General features: G+C 38.7%; 1 protein-coding gene across 1 annotated transcript in view; it reads right to left on the bottom strand.

Annotated features, from left to right (window-relative positions):
* Nucleotides 1-16574, bottom strand: part of PREX2 (phosphatidylinositol-3,4,5-trisphosphate dependent Rac exchange factor 2) — a 173575-nt gene extending 157001 nt beyond the window's left edge. Inside the window, exon 1 of the mRNA XM_066332148.1 lies at nt 16336-16574. Within this exon, the coding sequence (XP_066188245.1) occupies nt 16336-16476 (141 nt within the window). The 5' untranslated portion in view covers nt 16477-16574. The remainder of the gene's footprint in view (nt 1-16335) is intronic.
* Nucleotides 16575-18408: the final 1834 nt, after the last annotated feature.

The following is an 18408-nucleotide window of genomic DNA, read 5'->3' as shown; positions in this document are numbered from 1 at the left end:
ATTTGTTATTGGCAGGACTAGGAGTTTTTGTAGCATTCCTCAGCCTGTCTCTGCTCCCTCCCATCTTTGATTCAGCAACAACTCCAGATGCCAGTTGCTGGCAAGTGGCACCTCTGCCAGGAACAGTATGGATTGAGTTCCAGTTGGTCCAAATAATGGGAATCTGAATGCACCATAAGCAACAGGTAAATCTCAGAATGACTCTGGCGTCTCTAGGACGCTTTTCCATTATGTGTTATCCAGCACTATTATCAGAATACACAATCTACAATACACATTAAGAGTCTTCTTAGCTAATGTAAATTTGGACACTCAAAGTAAATATTTATTTAAACTAAGACAAAGCACTTCCATTATGACACTAGAGTTCCAGGATAATGTTAACTTCTTTTTGCTTTTTTGAGCATGTACAGTAGCTCCAGTAAAAGCCTTTACAAACATTAAGTAAGCTTCTGGAAACAAGTATTTTATTCATGGTCACTTAATTAATTCAGTTTCTGGTTACCAAAGAGAGGTGACAAAAGCTGTCATCTTTTATTCATACTAGAGGCAGGGAGAAAAGACTGAAAGTAAAAGAAACTGAATATGAATAAAGGAATTCTTTACAGCATAAGGAACAGTTTTCAGTGGAAATCTAAAGCTGAAAATCTACAGATAAATCTGATGGAAATCTTCTGAAGTAATAGGAAATCAGGAAAGAATGCCAGGAGGCCTGCATGGATCAACAAGTAGCCCCTGGGCAAACTTAAACACAAACAGGTAGCTTTAAAAGGGTGGAAGCGGGGAAAAGTAGCCCAAGAATACAGAAAAAATTGTCCCAGCAGCCAGGGAGGTGGTTAGGAAAGTTAAAGTAGTGACAGAAGAAAATCTGTCCAAGGGCACCAAGGGTAACAAAACAAGCTTCCTTAGGTACATCAGCAACAGAAGACTAGGGAAAATGTGGGTCCACTCAGGAAGGATACTGGGAACCTGGTTACCAGGACACGGAGAAGGGTGAGGCTCTCCATGCCATATTTTACCTCTGTCTTCAGCAGCAAGAATCCCAGCCACATTACCCAAGCTGCAAAAGGTGAAAGCAGGAACTGAGAGAGCGAAGAACTACTCACTGTAGGAGACTGAGTTTGAGAAGGTCTAACAAACCTCTCTCTGGAACAAGTTGCCCAGAGAGGTTGTGAACTCCACCTGTCGAAGGCGGACTAAATGAGGCTGTGAGCAGCCTGATCTCGTGGAATGTTCCCTGTCCGTGGCAGGGGGGTTGGAGATAGATGATTTTTAAGATTCCTTCCAATTCAAACACCAGTAAAGAAACAAGGGACAAACCTATTAGCTTTTAGGAAGGGTATTTAACTTAATTCAGTAACTGAGCAAAAAGCAAAGACAGAAAGCCTGCTATCCAAGTTTGTCCTCATCCATTAATTACCTAGATAAACAGCCCCTGATACAGGCATCTCCAGGAAATACCTCAGGTTAGGACCAACCCCAACCACATATGCTTATATATATATATATTGCACAGCCATAATTACTCTATTATTCATACTTAACCCAGCTTTATTTGCTTCTAAAGCAGACATGAAAAGAAAATTTGTATTAGAAGGACATCAGCAGTCCGTTTCCTACGTCACCCTAAAATCTAAGGAAAGTTTGTTTTCCCAAAATTTCCAGTTAAGCTCACATAAGTGTGAGCATACAAATTTAGAAGTCTGTTGCATAAAAGTTTGCTCACTGAAAATTTGAAACAATCTAAATGTATTTTCATTCTTCAGTTATCAAAGTACTTATCACCAAAGACATTCTCTCTCATTAAGGAAAAAATCAAAGACTTTTTTAATTAAAAAAAAAAATTAAAGCCTCTGTTGGGCAGGAGCAGCAGTATCTAATTCCCCAAGGTCAGATGGCAAAGTCTTGAGTAGCAGTTATAAAAAAAGAGCAGCAAAAGAAGTATAATATTATCAAGTCAATGCACATTCAGAGGCTGAGACAAAGTGTCTTGCCTAACTCCTGTCCCCATGTGCATAGGCAGGGGTAGCATAGTGCTGGCAGCTGAACTGTTTTCACTCTGCACCAGAAGCACTGGTGATCTGAGAAGAATCTGAAATTTACCCAGCAGTCTGGTTCCTCAAGTCTCTGTCTTAGCCTGGGCACAGAATCAGCCTACTTCATAATTTATATTAACCATATTCACATCTTAGGTCTGGTCATGACTCATCATGGTTTTAAAATCCATGTCATATTTGGTGTACGCATGTAAATCAGAATTAAAGATATATCTAGCCCTCTGTTCCTAGTGTATCTGTATATGACAATCTGCTGAAGTAAACACTAAATTATAAAGTGATGTGACAAGTCTTTTACATAGAAAGCCAATATTTAATAGCATCTGATTTCACTTTTCCTAAAAATGAAAATTCATGAAAACAGTAGTCCCCTATAATATTTGGGTTAATTGTAGTAGCAGAAGCTTTCTAAAGGCCAAAAATATAATTTTAAGATGCTTCATTTTCTCTTAAAGCCTTCAAAGTGGAATTTGGTTGCATGTGGAAAATCTCCAGTTCACACATATTTTTCATTACCCAGAAAAAGAAACCACAAATCTTTCACTGAATATTTTAAATGCTATTATTTGTTTCCCATATGTAGTGCACAGTAAAGCCACAGCTGCCCTATTGATAATGAATGTTGCACCTATCTCAAGTCCAGTTATCCATCAATAACCATCCACCATCTCCTGCAAGACAAAACCAAGTAAATAAACTTGCAGAAATGGAAAAATAAAGGGTCAGCAACCAGAATTGCTGTGATATACTGGTAAATTTCTTTTGGAATTCTGTGGCATAACTATAGTAAATGCTTTCTTTGTTACCACTAGTGAGAATATGAGAAACATTAACTTATTAAAACTTAATTAAAATTTCCTTAAAATTATATTTTCTTAAAGTTCTTAAAATTAAATTTTAATTTTTTATTAAAAAGGTAAATTAAAAGTTTTAGAATTAAATAGGAAAGTTAGAGCTCTGATTATCCCAGAGCTGTTTGGTGGCTGGAAAACAACAGGAAAAGGACTGGAATAGCCATTACAGCCTTTACTGCTATGGTACATTAAGAAAGACAACAGCATACAAAGAACAAACATTTTAGACACAAAATAACATTTGCCAAAGCCCTGTTTTACATCTAACAGTTCTTGCAGTCAAAAGCCAAATTGCACTTGGCAAGTAAATATGGGGAAGTTTTCATTACAAAGATATGCAATATGCAAATGGATAATGGTTGTCATGGTGGTCATATTTTAATATTTTGTTTTCTCATATTGTAGTAAGAATCTCTCATTTGGTCCAAACACTGAGCTCTTTTTATTAGCAAAATCTACAAATGCAAAAATTGTTACTTTCTGTGCTGGATGCTACTGTAAGAGACATGAAAAGTAATTAATCCAGTACACATTTCTCACAGGATGCCCAAATAAACTTCAGTTAGTCCTTCATTTTTCATGATACAGCAGCTGCCAGCACCACTTGCTCACACATACCATATAGAAAGGTACAAAAAATCCACTTAAATGTCAGTACAACTGAGTATTTCATGTAATACTGCATTGATAACCATTTTAAAGTGGCATAAACCCAATAAGTTTGACAGAGAAACAAGAGAAGCTTTGTTAACTAATTCATCTTAAAATTATGACTTAGACATAAAAGTGTGTGAGGAAATCAAAAATATTTCTCAGTGAAGAAGTACTCTGCAAATTGACTTGGAAAACCTATGTTTTACTGGATTGTATGTGTTGAAAAGTGCATTACAAAATTAAAGTTAAGAACTTAATGAGATTGAGTTGTAACTAGTCAACTAAATCACTTAAAAATTGATAGTATAACAGATTATAAACTACTGTAACTATAAAATACAATTCTGCTTTTTTTAAAATAAAATTTAACTTGGAAGAAGTTTCTTCACTGAATGAAGGCCTACTGAATGAAATTATGAAGTAATTCTACCTGTATTACAGCTCCTGTTCAAATTTATCTTCCTGCATTCTAATTAAAATAATTTTTAATCATGTCTGATGGTCATCTCCCACAACTCATGGGATTGTTCTATACCACAAGTATGCGAAATTTAAAGACAAGCAATCTCTTTTGAACTTACAAGTTGAATATTGACTAAAAAGATTTTCACAGTATTTTTGGGGAGGCCAGTCAGAGCCTTTGTCTTTCCTTACTTATGGAAAACCACAGCTTATATTGTAGCAGTATCAGTATAATCTACCCTCAGCTTCACGTGAAAATTTCATCAGAGTATTTGCCGAGATGCTGATTTACCAGCCTTGCCCAGCCTTGCCTAGACTTAAAACAAAGCATGATTCATTTTTGCAGTTCAAATCCTTACTATTATGAAAAGCTTCCAAGTCTACTATATTTGTATTCTCCTCTGCTTTCCTTTTGAGGATATCAGTCAGGCCCAAGCTTTATTTCATCATCTATCTAAAACTATTCTAAACACAGCATAATATATCTGAGTGCTTATAAAGAGGCAACTTGAAGCATTCCCTGCTGTAAAATTGCTATTTCTAAGTACAAATACTGAGATGTAATTGAGACAGACAGAATGGACAGTAAATTGTCTTCAAACATTTAAGAGTGAAGCACTGCTTGTCAAGAGAGATCACAGCATCTTCATACAGTAATGACAATCAGTTCTCTGTGCACTCACAGTGGGACTGAAGATCTTCCTTGGTAAGGGTTGAAGACCACTTCAATATCTGCAGAAAACAGGAAACTTTCCTTCCCATTGTTTCTGTCCGGTCTGACTATTGCAACAGTTCAGTATAACTAAACATGGGAAAAAGTCCCTTTATTTCCTGTGAGGACAACCTCATAGCATATGGGAAGAAATTAACACACTCATACAGAATATAACTGCCAACTTCCAGGCATTATTCTTAATAAACAGGATCTCATGCAGTGTCAAAGAGATAAATGAACCCTTAAGTAAATGAAAACTTACTGCCATCAGCTCTTCACTCCTCTGCCCCTGCCCACATAAAGAATTCTTCCAGGTGTATTAAAAGATATTTAAATGTGCTCTACAACAAATTAATTTTGCAATTTCTATTCATTGTTTCCCATATTATTATTAATGGTGTTTACCTATTGTTCTGCGTAGCTGAATTACAGAACCAACATCTTAATAGAAAATGAACCTTTCCACTTAGAAAAAAACAACAGACACAATCCTTCTACTTAAAATGTCTCCATTGTAACTCTAAGCCACAGAAAGGTCTCAGCTCTGCCAAAATGTTTCCAAAATTATGGAAGCAATCTGCAATTTAGCACTTTTGAAATGTTCAATCAGTAACACCTTTCTGAAAACCTGGACATCTCTTTTATTGATAAAAAAGATTAACTAAAGACAGCTCACATGCTGCTCTCTCCAATAAAAAATTCTCAGTTATTTCTTGATAATTATTGAAATTTCATATTTTAACATAAAAGCAAAATAGCACACAATAACCAAGTTCAAAGGCAATGGTATTTTCACACCTTAAGCTGATCATATTTGAAGGTGTCTGAGAAACACTGCACTTGCACTCCACCACACTCACAGCAAACATCCAGTAACATAGTTAACTTCTGGGACCATAAGCTGCATATAATTTAACACTGCAAAAGCCAGTGGTGCCTGTTTTATCAAAACACATACTACATATATGAGGAAATCTCACCACATATTTGCCATGTTTCAAAGGCGATTTTTGTGTGATTTTTCATTTTGAGAACTAATTTTAGTAGATCTTTCCTCTTCCTTTTCTATCTGCTAGTGTATTTTTCCTTAATATTTTCTCCTTCTTATTTCTGGAGCACAGAAATGTAGTCTTACAGCTCTTACTGTTTGTATTAATCCCTGGTGTTAGTCCTGGTTGGCTACTTAATCTTTCACTGAGACCTCCTTCTAAATTTTTTCCCTATTCACACAGCAAAACAGAATGGTAAGAAAAAGCAAATGGTAGCTACAAGTCATACTTCAAGAATCTTACCCAATCTCTAAAAATATCACTTTTTGATATTTAGAGGTAAGTAAAGAGGTGAAAAGGGGCCTAGGTAAGGCGCTAACTACACATTGAAGAAGGATAAACAGAATTGTAACATCTTTCAGTCAAGAAAGATGTTATTATGACAAGTATGAGGTACTGAATTATGACAAGAAAAGGCATAACTCAGTACCTCAGACATCTATTACACACATTTGGAGATGTTAGTTTTTGCCCTCTGAAAACTGTATGCAAAAGACTAGGAATGAAACTAGGCAGAAGATCAATGATACTGACACTAGAAGAATTCATCACAGAGGAATTTGAAAGATGGCTCAAAGTAGGAAAGGGGTTTCATAAAAAGAATAATTAGATTTCCAACAAAAAAACAGTGATGCAAGTACTTAGCAAATCTTTTAGATAGAGTATTTAAAATGCATAAAAGGAATTATTTTATGGGATACACATTCAGAAGTTACAGATGCCAAAAAAAATACACAAATACAAAAATAAAGTAATCAAACTCAGAAATCATTTAGTTTGCAACCAGGTACTACACCTACTATACTCTTCAGGAGAGACAGCACCCAAGGTTGAAGCACAAACTCCCTAAGTTATGCTTCTACTTCCCATTATAAAAAAAACTACTGTGTGTTGTAGTTTAGTAATGGTATTCCCCAGATTAGCGCTCCCACTGAAACCACAAATCACTGACTCCCTCAGCCCCTGCTCCCCCCTCCCCCTGTGGTGGGCTGGAGAGGAGAATTTGAGGCATAAAAGGTGAAGATCAGAGGTTGAGATAAGAACAATTTACTGGAAACAGCAGTGAGATAAGAAAACTAACAGTAACACCAGCATTACTAATGGCAGAGGGCACAAGAAAGAGGCAAATGATTCAGATGGAAAGAGCAATACCTGACCACTGCCTCCACCATGCTACCCTGACCAGAAGGGACTCCCTTCCCAGCTCAGACAACGATGTGAGATGGTATAAAGTAATTTCCGAGTCCCAGCCATGCCTCCTCCTGTCTACTGCAAAAAGCAACTGTATTCTGGCCAGAATCACGGCAGTGGGATAGACCTTTTCTTAAATCCGTCACACAAATTCACAGGTTCCTTCCAGCATGTCTCATTTTAGGTCTTTATATATTCTGCAATTTCATTTCTAAATAGTATTTTATCATATCTTTCATGGACAAAACCCAACAGACACTAGAAGGAAGGAAGCAGCTCTCATTGTAAATGTAGGGTGACCATTTTTACAAAGGCATTCTATGAATCAGGACTTACTTATTGCCTTCCTGCTTCAAATGGTCTCTGCAAAATAGCTGTCCCTCCCAGGCAACAAAAGGATAAATACAAACTATTCAGCCACAAACATTTTACAAGTGACACAACACTTACTCCACAGATGTCTGCCACTTTTTCTTCCCTCTACCTCGTCAAGCTTTGGTACCTTTTTAATCAAAGTGGTGTTTATATGCTGCAGAGCTTTAAATGCTGCTGCATCTGTTCAAGTCTTAAATGCCTCTGTGACTCTTAGAGCAAAGACCACATTCACACTATAAAGTCAGAGGATGGTGTCTCGAAGCATGCCATCCCATACTATTTCTTCTAGAAATCCAGATACCTTACCCAAGGAATTTACGGATATAGTGTAACTTAACCCATACTAAGCAATAAAATGAAGTGGATTTCCAGCCTTGTTGCACAAATTCATAGCAATCCAGACATCAATCACTCTGTCACAACATATTTGATTTAAGCATAAAGAGACTCGGATTGTTACATCAACACGTAGGAACACTTTCATCCCTCACTCCAGGAATGACTCCTTTTAAACAGCCTTAGAAAACTAACAATTTATTCCACAGGCCAAATTATAAAATACGTTTTTTAAGGTAAATTCACCATCATATTAATTGATACTGGTCACTTGCTCTAGTTATTGTAATAGGCAAAAATGTATTTAGAAAGTAAACATGCCAATACATTAATGTATTTAAAATTCAGGCACAAGTATCAGCACCCACGGACAAATTTCTTTCTGAAATGAGAATTCATATAAGACTTCCCTAGGAAGGTCAAGCATTAGATTATTTATTCCGCCTCACTCATCAAGATATTATCAATTTTTCAAGGGGCCTGTATCACACAAATTACACTGAAATAAAGAAAGCCACCTTACTACAATGTATTACTGTTTTTTTCCAGTACTTACTTCAGTTCTATCTGTTTCTCCTACACATTCCCTTCGTGTTCTTCAGTCTTGAACTTGAAAGCTCATCAGGGATGCCAGGTGACTTGGCAGCCAGATTGCCAAAAGCACAAAGGACAATCTGGAGATCTCATGATACCTAAAATAAGTGTCAACCCCTAATTTCTCAGTTCTGTCCCTACAACAGGATAAATTCAACTGTGAGCAGCCTGTGAGACAATCCCAGGAGCAATCAAGCTTGCACAAAATGAAGCTGGCTTTGAAGAGTTATCCTTGCAGTTTCTCAGACATTTTAAGCAGACAACCATACTTTTAGCATCAATTATATATGAAGAGAAAAGGTTGATTTGCTGTCAGAGTAGTGAACTGCGAATCATGACATCAGATTATATTTCTGGTTCTGGCACAAACTTCCACAGGGACCAAAAAATCAAATCTAAGTTTCCCAACTGCAGAACTATGCAGGTTTGATTTATTAAATAAAGCAATGCACTGAGACATTTCTGAATAAAAAATAGTACAAAAGTGCCAGGTTATCTGCATCCCAAGCAAACGTAATACAGTTGAAATTTTTTTAAAAATCCCTAAAACTGTGCACCTGAGTTTTCTCTTGTATTTTGAATAATTGTTTGCTGAGACTGGCCATTTGCACTGCAATTTCAGGGTATAAAGGAAACAAAGTAGAGATGCAACCCTGAAAATTCTGTTCTCCTGAAATTGGCTGAAACTTCAAGGTAGTCAGCCTTTTTTTTTTGTCATAGCAATAAATTGCAAATTGATGAGTCATGGAGGTTGGAAAGGAGGTCATCTAGCCCAATTGCTCAAACAGAGCTGTGTCAACTAGAACAGGTAGTCCAGTCTAGCCTAGATGACCTTTAAGCAAAATAAAAAACAGCCTCTGAACAACTTATACCAGTTTTTGACCAGTTTTATTGTAAGCAATATGTTTCCCTTCACATCACATTGGAATTCCCATTTTCCACAGTCTCCCCTCCTTCTACTGTGCACCTCTGAGAGGAATGTGGCTGCATCTTGCCCACATCTATCCATTGGGGAATTGCAGACAACAGTAAAAATTCCACTGAGCCTTCTCAAGGTCAAAGAAACCTTGCTCTCTCAGCCTCTTTGCAGCAATATGCTCCTGGCCCCTCCTCACCTTGCTGGTTGGTCCCAGCACCAGACTCGTGTCAGTAGGTAAAATTATTTCTTCAATTAGGGAGCCAAAATTTGACTCTCAGAAGTCCCACAGATGTACAGCAGAGGGTAAAGAATCGCCTCCCTTGACCTACTGGCAACACCTTTGCTGGAATTGTCCCAGGATGCTGATTGTTTTCTGCACTGAAAGGGTGCAATGCTGATGCATATTCCAGTTCTTGCCCACAAATACTCCCAGAGTAACCACTGTACAGCTGCTTTCTAGCCCCCAGCCTGCACAGGTGAACAGGGTTATGCCATCCCAGGCACTAAGACATATCACCCAGCACCAGATTCAGACACCTCCTGAACACCTCCAGGAGTGGTAACTCCACTTTGCTATCTCCACTCTTGCACTCCTCCTGAGTAGCCAATCCCACACCAATCCACATGTTCACCAAAGACAGCAATAATCCTGCTCAATCCCAAACAGAAAACGGAATCAACACACATGTAGTTGGGTCCTAAAGTGAAAATACTTAGACAAAGTTACTGAAAAAGAATGTGCATGAGTATGTGAGTACAAGAAGTTCTTGAAGACACTTGTATAAAAAGGCAAAGTCATAAATAAAGTTCATTACCTTGCTCAAGCCTATACATTCCTGGGTAATCCAATTCCTTTCCAAACAGGGACATATACTTTACTTAGAGATACACAGTTATGGCTCTCTACAGATTAGCAAATCATGCCAACCAGTATCTCAAGTCAACTACAGCCAGTTTGGATTCATTTTGGCCAAGAGATAGTTCCTTTTAGTTTCCAGTGTAAAGAATTTTTCAATTTCTCACTTGTAATACTGTTACAATGACGTCAACTTCATCTAATTGACAAAGTTGCTCTTCATGCTAACCTTACCAAATGAATACAAACCAACCTTGGGATACTCAGTTTTAAAGCTTGGTGTTTATAAAATGGTGACAAAAATTACTACCGAAGGGAGCTGAACACTAAGTCTCCATAATTATTTGAAATCAGTGCAAACAGCATACAATAGCACTAGGCTGCATGGAATAACTTAAACCTGGATGTTTTGATGGCGAGTGCCCTCCAAGTAGCTTCTTCTAATTAGCAGCTCACACTACAAATTTGTGAAATGCGTGTGTCAGGAGAACTCAGACTGAGCTATAAGGCAGAGCAAAGGAATAACTGGAACACTGCAATTATTATTTATAAATACAGATAAATCACGAAATTGTACAACAATTCTGAGCACATTATAATCTTCATCTTAGTCTAAAATAAGGCTTAAGAGCAGAAAAGTTTCTTAAATGCTGTGGAACAAAGATTTCTCTTTTCAGTATTCCAAACTTTTCACTGAACAGCTTAACAAATCACATTTCTTCCTAAAGAAGAGTTTTTCACAATACAATCCAATCTGAGAGCAGTAAGAGGAAATACATTGAAAAGTATGAAACATTTGTTATTGTCTAGCATAAATCCCTCCAATTCCAAGCAAGATAAGATATATACTTGAAAATTCTTCAGAAAACTCTGGGTTTTGCCATTGTCCTACATTGCATGAACTCTGCACTCACCTAGTAAAGACACACACAAAAAAAGTCTTTCTTTCTAATCCACTCCATAAAGCAGTGTTCAACCTTGGGGCAGGGGTTATAAAGAAACAAACAGCTTTTAGGCAGTTACCCTTAGTCTAATAGGGACCACAGGTAGTGCCACTGATATAGAGAAGCAAAGTCAAATAAAAATAGAATGTCACACTCACATTTTTCGTTAACACTTAAGCAAGTTAAAAACAGCAGAAATTGGAAGTGAATGGAAAAGATATTGACTTTCTATGGTAATTGTGTTTGCACTTCCTTTTGACTTTTCATGATGAAGTAGCCATAGAATGTTGTTTTTCTTTTCCTGAAGAGAAAGGAAATCACATAACCTTATCAAAAAATGCAGCTAGCTAAAACCCTTCCCTTCCATTCATTTAAATCCCTTTTATAAAATATAAATGTAATTATGAAAAGCACTATAAAGTGAGTAATCATCACTGTAATTGAGATATACATATAACGTATTCAGCGAGTGGGACTAGATGATTCTTATGGGACCATTCCAATTTTAGGTATTCTGTGATATATATATACACATGCACACAGAAAACAACACACACAGACGCGATGTTGTTGTATCAAACCACAATCATAAAAGACCATTTATAAATTGTTCTTTTTTGTGGAAAGCCCAACATCTAACTTTATTACATAGCATAACCATTTGAGGACTTTTCATCCATAACATAAATCCTCTGCTGCTAGTCAGGGTTAGTAACACTGAATTCGACTATAAAGGTTACCTGAAGTCTCAATTACTTGGATCACTTCTCCAAATAATTAGTCTGCTCAACAATCAGAGAAATATGTATTGAGCCAAGAGACCGGGAATGTTCAGCAGGGGAATCCAGACCCCAAGGAGTCACACAGACACTGAAAAGGCTGCACAATAAACTTTATAAACAATATCTCTTATGCCAATTGAAAAGCAAGGATTCAGCTTCCCTTTAACAGGGTACATTTAAAGGAAACTAACGATTTGTTCACTTTAGTGCAAGCAGAAGATAGTACAGCAGGATGTAATAAAAGCAAACTGATACTTGAGAGTTAACTGGCAGAAACATATATATTCACTGAGAGACTCTGTAAACCATACTATAGTCTACATAATAAACTAGCTTTGTTTTTTTCCCCCAGCTGCTTCAAGACCTAACTAGCCACCCCAGCTGAGGCCATGGGGAAGGATTACAGGAGTGCCAACATCTGCTTCTATTCCCATCAACGTCAAATTTGTCAGAACACGAAACTGTGCCAGAGAAACAATCTCTTGCCACAGAAAATTAAACTCTACTTCCATGGATATCCCCTGAAGTACCAAGTGTAGCAGATTGATTACATTTCCAATTTCTATTCCAAAATAAAGTTTCTTTCTAAAAAATATATATGTACATTTTATCTATGTATATACATGCATGTATATATACACACATATAGGTGCATGCATCTTAAAATTCTTTATGCCCTGGTTTGCCTTTACTGGTCTGTCAACTAGTGTAAATCACAAACATAAGAACTAAGCCTTATATCAGGTAATAAGGTGACAAAATAAACTAGCCACTTTTTAGCAAATTTTAAAAAAACTTTAAAATTAAAACTAGTACAGTAAAAAATCTGTACTATTAAATACTTTTTAATGTCTCATCAACTTCTACCTACAGTTTTACTGGGCTCTTTACTACTGCTATGTTGAGGATTCAAGTGAATACTCTGATTACACAGTAAATGAAACCTTACATGAAAACATTCAGCAAATTACAAAAATCACAAACCGATGAGAATCTTAGAAAAATTTATGCAGTTTTGCTCTAGTTAGCTAGTCATAGAATAGAATTGTTAATGTTGGAAAAGACCTCCAAGATCATCAGGTTCAACCAGTAACCCAGCACTGACATGTTCACCACTAAACCATGTCCCCATGTGCCACATCTACATGTTTTTTTGAACACCTCCAGGGATGGTGATTCCACCACTTCCCTGGGCAACTCATTCAAATACCTGAACACCCATCAAGTGAATCAATTTTTCCTAATTTCACACAAAATTATCCCACATCTCCCCTAGTGCAGCCTGGGGCCTTTTCCTCTTGTCCTGGCACTTGTTAGCTGAGGAAGAAAGACTGATTCTTACCTCACTACATCTTCCTTTCACATACTACTTTCAAAGTGATAAATTTTTCCCTCAGTCTCCTTTTCTCCAGGCTAACATAGGAAATTTTCCCTATGTTTACACAGATCACAGTAAATATAGACATTTGGTCATTTGCTGTAAAGAATGAAAGAGATAAGGTACGTACTGATAATGTCACAAATTTTCTGAAGCATCTTTACCATAAGTACTCAAGGTAATTATTAATTATTCAGCCACACAGTTAGATGACAAAGAATTATTTTAGACTGTGCAAATATTCACCAACTGTTGCTTTCTGTCGCCTCCAGAAAGTGCATTTTGCTTAGAAAAAAATATTTTCTTCTATTCTTGCAAGTAAAGCTTCTCTTTCATTGGAAAACAAAGATTTTGCCACAGGAAAATGGTATGATCACCAGCAAGAACATCCAGAAGCAGAAGTCCAAGTGCTAATTTAGCCAGTAAAGTATCAATTGCTCATAACAGAAACTTCAATATTGTAGCTTATTTAAAAAAAATAAAACCCTCCATCAACAGATATAATTTTAAAAGTAAATTCTCCCATCACTTTTTACTTTTAAGAAATGCTAGAAGGAGCAAAACCTTTGGTATTGCAATGACACTCTAAATGTTACAGTGAAGCATCTGAAGGAAAAGGATAAGCATTTATCCGTAATTTCCTGTGCATGCCTCCTCCCTCCAACACTGCTGCCACTACTGGGCGACTTAAGTTTATCCACCTCACATATGTTTACATACCTTACTGCAATTGGCCCAAAACTGTTATTGCTCTGTATCACTGAAATCTCAACAGACTACACTACTACAGTTTATTACTGGAAGATTCAGGAGATACGAAAGAATAATATTAATACAACCAGACCTTTCCACTTGGATTTGTTTTGTGATGAGCCCAGATGTAAAACAATATGCTGTATTTACACAGCATAAAGCCAAAAAAGAAGTGAATGAATTCACATGGGAATGACTACTCAGCTACTTCTATCTAATAAAGTAACAAACACATCAAATCTTCTGCTTTGCACCTTACAGTGTTACAGACTTTTGACAGAACACACAACCAAGCTACTTCTCACTACACTGATGATAAGTGGAAGATTAGCAATCATAGAGGAGTGGGGAGAAAAAAAAAAGACTTTAAATAACCAACCAGAAATCTGTTCTGAGCAATACTCTTTTAATTCCAATGTAAACAAAAGAACCTAAATAAATCTGGCATATAATAGGTATGTTTCCACTGTAGGAAAACCAGCAAAGCATTTCCTGTGTTGACAGATACCAGCAAGTTACTTCCTGCTTATAACCTCTTCATCCTCTAGCCATGTAGAGGGTTGTTTTTTGTTTTTGTTTTTGTTTTTTTTTCATTTATCTAAGTGAATACCCTATTCCCTATTAACTACAGTGAAAACTGCAGGTACTCTGAGCAAACTCTTAGGGAGACTATAACTGGCTTCAGCTCCTCAGTCATAAAGGAAACGTGGTTTCTATCACAATGAGCTCCACTGATGATGCTGAGATGACATGGAAGCCTAACTGTCAACTTTGACTGGAACGCAAACCCGTCACACAATGATGGTTTTGATGGCTTATGTAAAATCAATGTGATGGTCTCCATCCTAGACCAGTGGCCCTCATAAATCCACCACCACCATTGATCTCAACAGCAGTCGTAGCAGGTAGACCAAAGGAAAGCTCAGAAACTGTTTCCTCAAACAAAGATGAGGTATAATTGGAACATGTGACATTTCTCTGTGAAAGATTTACTTCTCTGGACTGTCACTTGAACCCTGTCCATTAATGAATCATTAATGAATCCGAAAAGCTGATGTAGAACCAAGTATTTAACACCAACCATTCTCCCTTTCTCCACATGATTTGTTTACATCATCTTGATCAAACTGCAAAAAGACTTATTACTGAATTCAATGTCTGGATAGAACTTGAAAAACATACAGATTCTGATCTGTGGGAGAACTTGAGCACTTAGTTCTTGAACTCAAATATCTTATGTCTAAAACCTTAGAATTCAAAATTAAAGATATTACGAATCCTTCTAATTTGCTGAAATCTGACTCTGGCATACACCAAATTTGTGGCTTAAGGTAAAATACAGAAGAACATTGCCTTAGAATAGGGTTGTTTTGTTTGGTTTTTTTTAATAGGTAAAACCTGATCATTAAATGGAAACAAGTAAAATAATCGCACAGCCTCTTTCAAATATACATCCAAAATTTAAAAAAAAATCCAACACATTGGACCATTTACCATTTTTCATGGTTCTGCTGAGGATAAACATATGGAGAAAATAAGCTACTCTGTAGATCTTATTTCACTCCAATGTCTGTGCTTTTATTCTCCCTGTCACAGCCAACTTAAGAATTTCCTCTCTCATGGTAATAAGCAGAAAGTCCACAATTCTCAAGGCAGCAAAGCAGGAAGTTTGCAGTTGGAAGGATTTCCCCTCCTCAATGGGACAGGAGAAGAGAAATGCATGATGGAGCTACTGTGAAAACTTTTGCAATCTTAAGCAGCTGATTTGGACATATTTATCACATCAGAGCCCTAAAGTGATGCTACCAAGATCAGGCACAAATGAAGCAGTGGCCGCAATCTGTTGTGCACTAATTTATCACTTTGGCTTTCTGAAAGAGTGAGAATGCCTGCCTTTCTGACCAGGGTATTTTTTTACCTGGCACCAATAATCCTACCAACAGTGACGGTCAAATGTAGAAGGAAGCTCAGCAGAACGCGCTAGCTTCCCAGCTGACCCCATATCACAAGACAGGAGTGAACGCCACATGTGGCTTTAATGCCAAGCAGCTGCTGCACACCAGCACCCCCTGTCCTGCTCCCTCCCCCCGCACCGCTGGGTTTCCAACACCATCCCGAGCCGTGGAACTGCGGCGCCCTAAAACGAACACCAGCCCCCACAGCCGCTAGGTTTTTGGGGAGCCCGAACACATCACCCTCATCCACCTCCACGCGCGGAGATGCGCGATCATCCGTGCCAAAGTGCGGCCGGGGAATGGGGGGGAGGGGGCAACGCACCCTCCGGCTATCTCAAAACCTGTTACTCTCCTTCCCCTTTAAGCAACAGCTCGGGGTAAAAGCCGAAAACCCTTTCCCAGCCCGGAGCCCCGCGGCTGCCCCGCGCAGCGGCGGGAGCGGCCCCGGCCCCGCCGCTCACCGACACCAGGAACTCCAGCGTGCCCACGTAGTCCCGCTCCGTCTTGAGCAGCTCGTTGAGGACGCACACGCGTAAGCGAAGCTGCTTCTCCAAGTCCTTCCCGCTTTCCCCCTTGCCTTCCCCCTTGCTTTCTTCTGTCATGGTGCAGCGAGGAGGATCGGTGCTCCCAGCCCGGCGCCTTCCCCCGTGCGCCCCGGCGCTGCGCTGCGGACAACAAAAGACCCCGCCAAGTTACACGGCGGGGCCGGGCTCCGGCCGCTGCCCAGCCGCACCGCAGCCCCGCTCACCCCGCAGCCGACGAGCCACCCCCGAGCGCGCTCCTTTCCCGTCAGGAAGGGGACACAGCCCGGAGGAAACGAGCGGTCACTGGTTCCCAGCTCGCCCTGCTAGCTGAGAGGTTGGAAAGCCTCCGCGGCAGCACAGTCTTGGACATTAATCAAAAGCTTTGTATCCATGTGACTCCAACCCCTTCCCCCCCTTCGCTAAATCTCAGGAAAAAGGAAAGGAAACAACTTCAGGGAGGATTGCGTGCCAGCAGCTGCCTGTTTCACACACAAGCTGCGAGCTCCAGTTTGAGGCTAATTGGAGACCTCCAACAAGAGAGTAAAAGAATTATAAAAATGTCCCAGCAAGCTGGCTGGCCAGGGAATCGGCAGTTGTTTGTGTTTTGATTTTATCATCAGCAAAGAGCCATTTCAACTTCCCCTTCCGCACCTTCCCACGAGATGTATATTACAATGTGTATTATAAATACGAGCTGTGATATTCTCCCGAACAAACATACACAGCTAAGCATGTGCAGAGCAGGTACAGAGAAGTTCTTTGAAGACAGTGAGGGGGTTTAAGTTGGCTGGTTTGTTTGTTTATTGAAACAAAGTGCTATAAACTGTCCATGTTATACTGTTTTCCTACCTATCAGATTTGCATGATCTATTAAAAGGATACAATATAATTCAGTAGGTATTTCAAACAGCTAGGAAAAGTATACAGCCACTTTAGACGAGGGGAACTGATTTCTTGAAGACTGAAATATATCAAGAGATTACCATGCAAATTTGAAGACCACTGATGAAAGCTGAAGTTTTCTCTGGCTAGCTCTTCAGTCTGTGACTGGAAAGAAAATACAGACAAACTACAACAAACTTAAATATTCCGCATCAACTCTCTTTCTAAACCTGCAACATCCTAAAGGGACAGAATAAAATGAAAACCTGAGATTGAAACTCTTCTACAGCTGCAGAACAAGTTGAGGCAGTGAGAAAAATCCTTTAGTGGAAGAAAATAAGCAAAGACATTTATGTTCTGATAACTGGGCATCATCAAGCTGTCTGCCTCAGACATTTTTTGTGAAACAGAGGATACACTTCCCACAAAAAGTTTCTCAAAGAGCAGAGGGGGGAAAAAAAAGTATTTCTTTGAATGTGACCTACTTCCTTGCATCCTCCCGTTCCCAAACACAAACAGCTCCTGTGCACAAAGCCAAGGCAAAGAGCAGCAGTTGCTGAGACAAATTCTGCCATATGTAACCTGCTCAGTCATTTATGATGTGCAGATAAACCTGGAACTTGCCTGCTGACCTCAACATAGCTCCTTTCTCAATATGGCACTAGTCCATTTCAAAAACAGACACTGATTTTCATGGAAGTCAAAACTTCACATTTTTAGTACCTCATGGCCCTGCTAAATTTGGTTCAAATGGACTGACGGATTGAAAAGCCCAACACAGCTCACTGAAGCCTCTTTCTTTAGAAAATCTGTTTAAAAATAGACAGCATGTCTGATGAATAGCTCAAAACTTTTTTACCCTCTTGGTGGGCATCACCAGTGAGACACTGGCCCAAAGTCCTGAGGTTCTGTGGCATCTGCCCCGATCCTATGGATGAGATTAAGTGTTTCACAATTGCTTGCATTAGCTTCAAGAAGGCTACTTCTAACCACCCACTGAACCCCATGATGAAGTTCTCAAGTGATAACCACAAAAAAAAGATCCAAAGCCACTGGAGTAGAACATGCTATTGTTTCACACTCCTAAAAGCATGTGGGTGCCCTTCTTCAGGGGCACCCTACCCTCAG

This window comes from Sylvia atricapilla, chromosome 1, assembly GCF_009819655.1.
Source record: "Sylvia atricapilla isolate bSylAtr1 chromosome 1, bSylAtr1.pri, whole genome shotgun sequence".
Taxonomy (NCBI): Eukaryota; Metazoa; Chordata; class Aves; order Passeriformes; family Sylviidae; genus Sylvia; species Sylvia atricapilla.
This window is presented reverse-complemented; position numbering and strand designations above follow the sequence as displayed.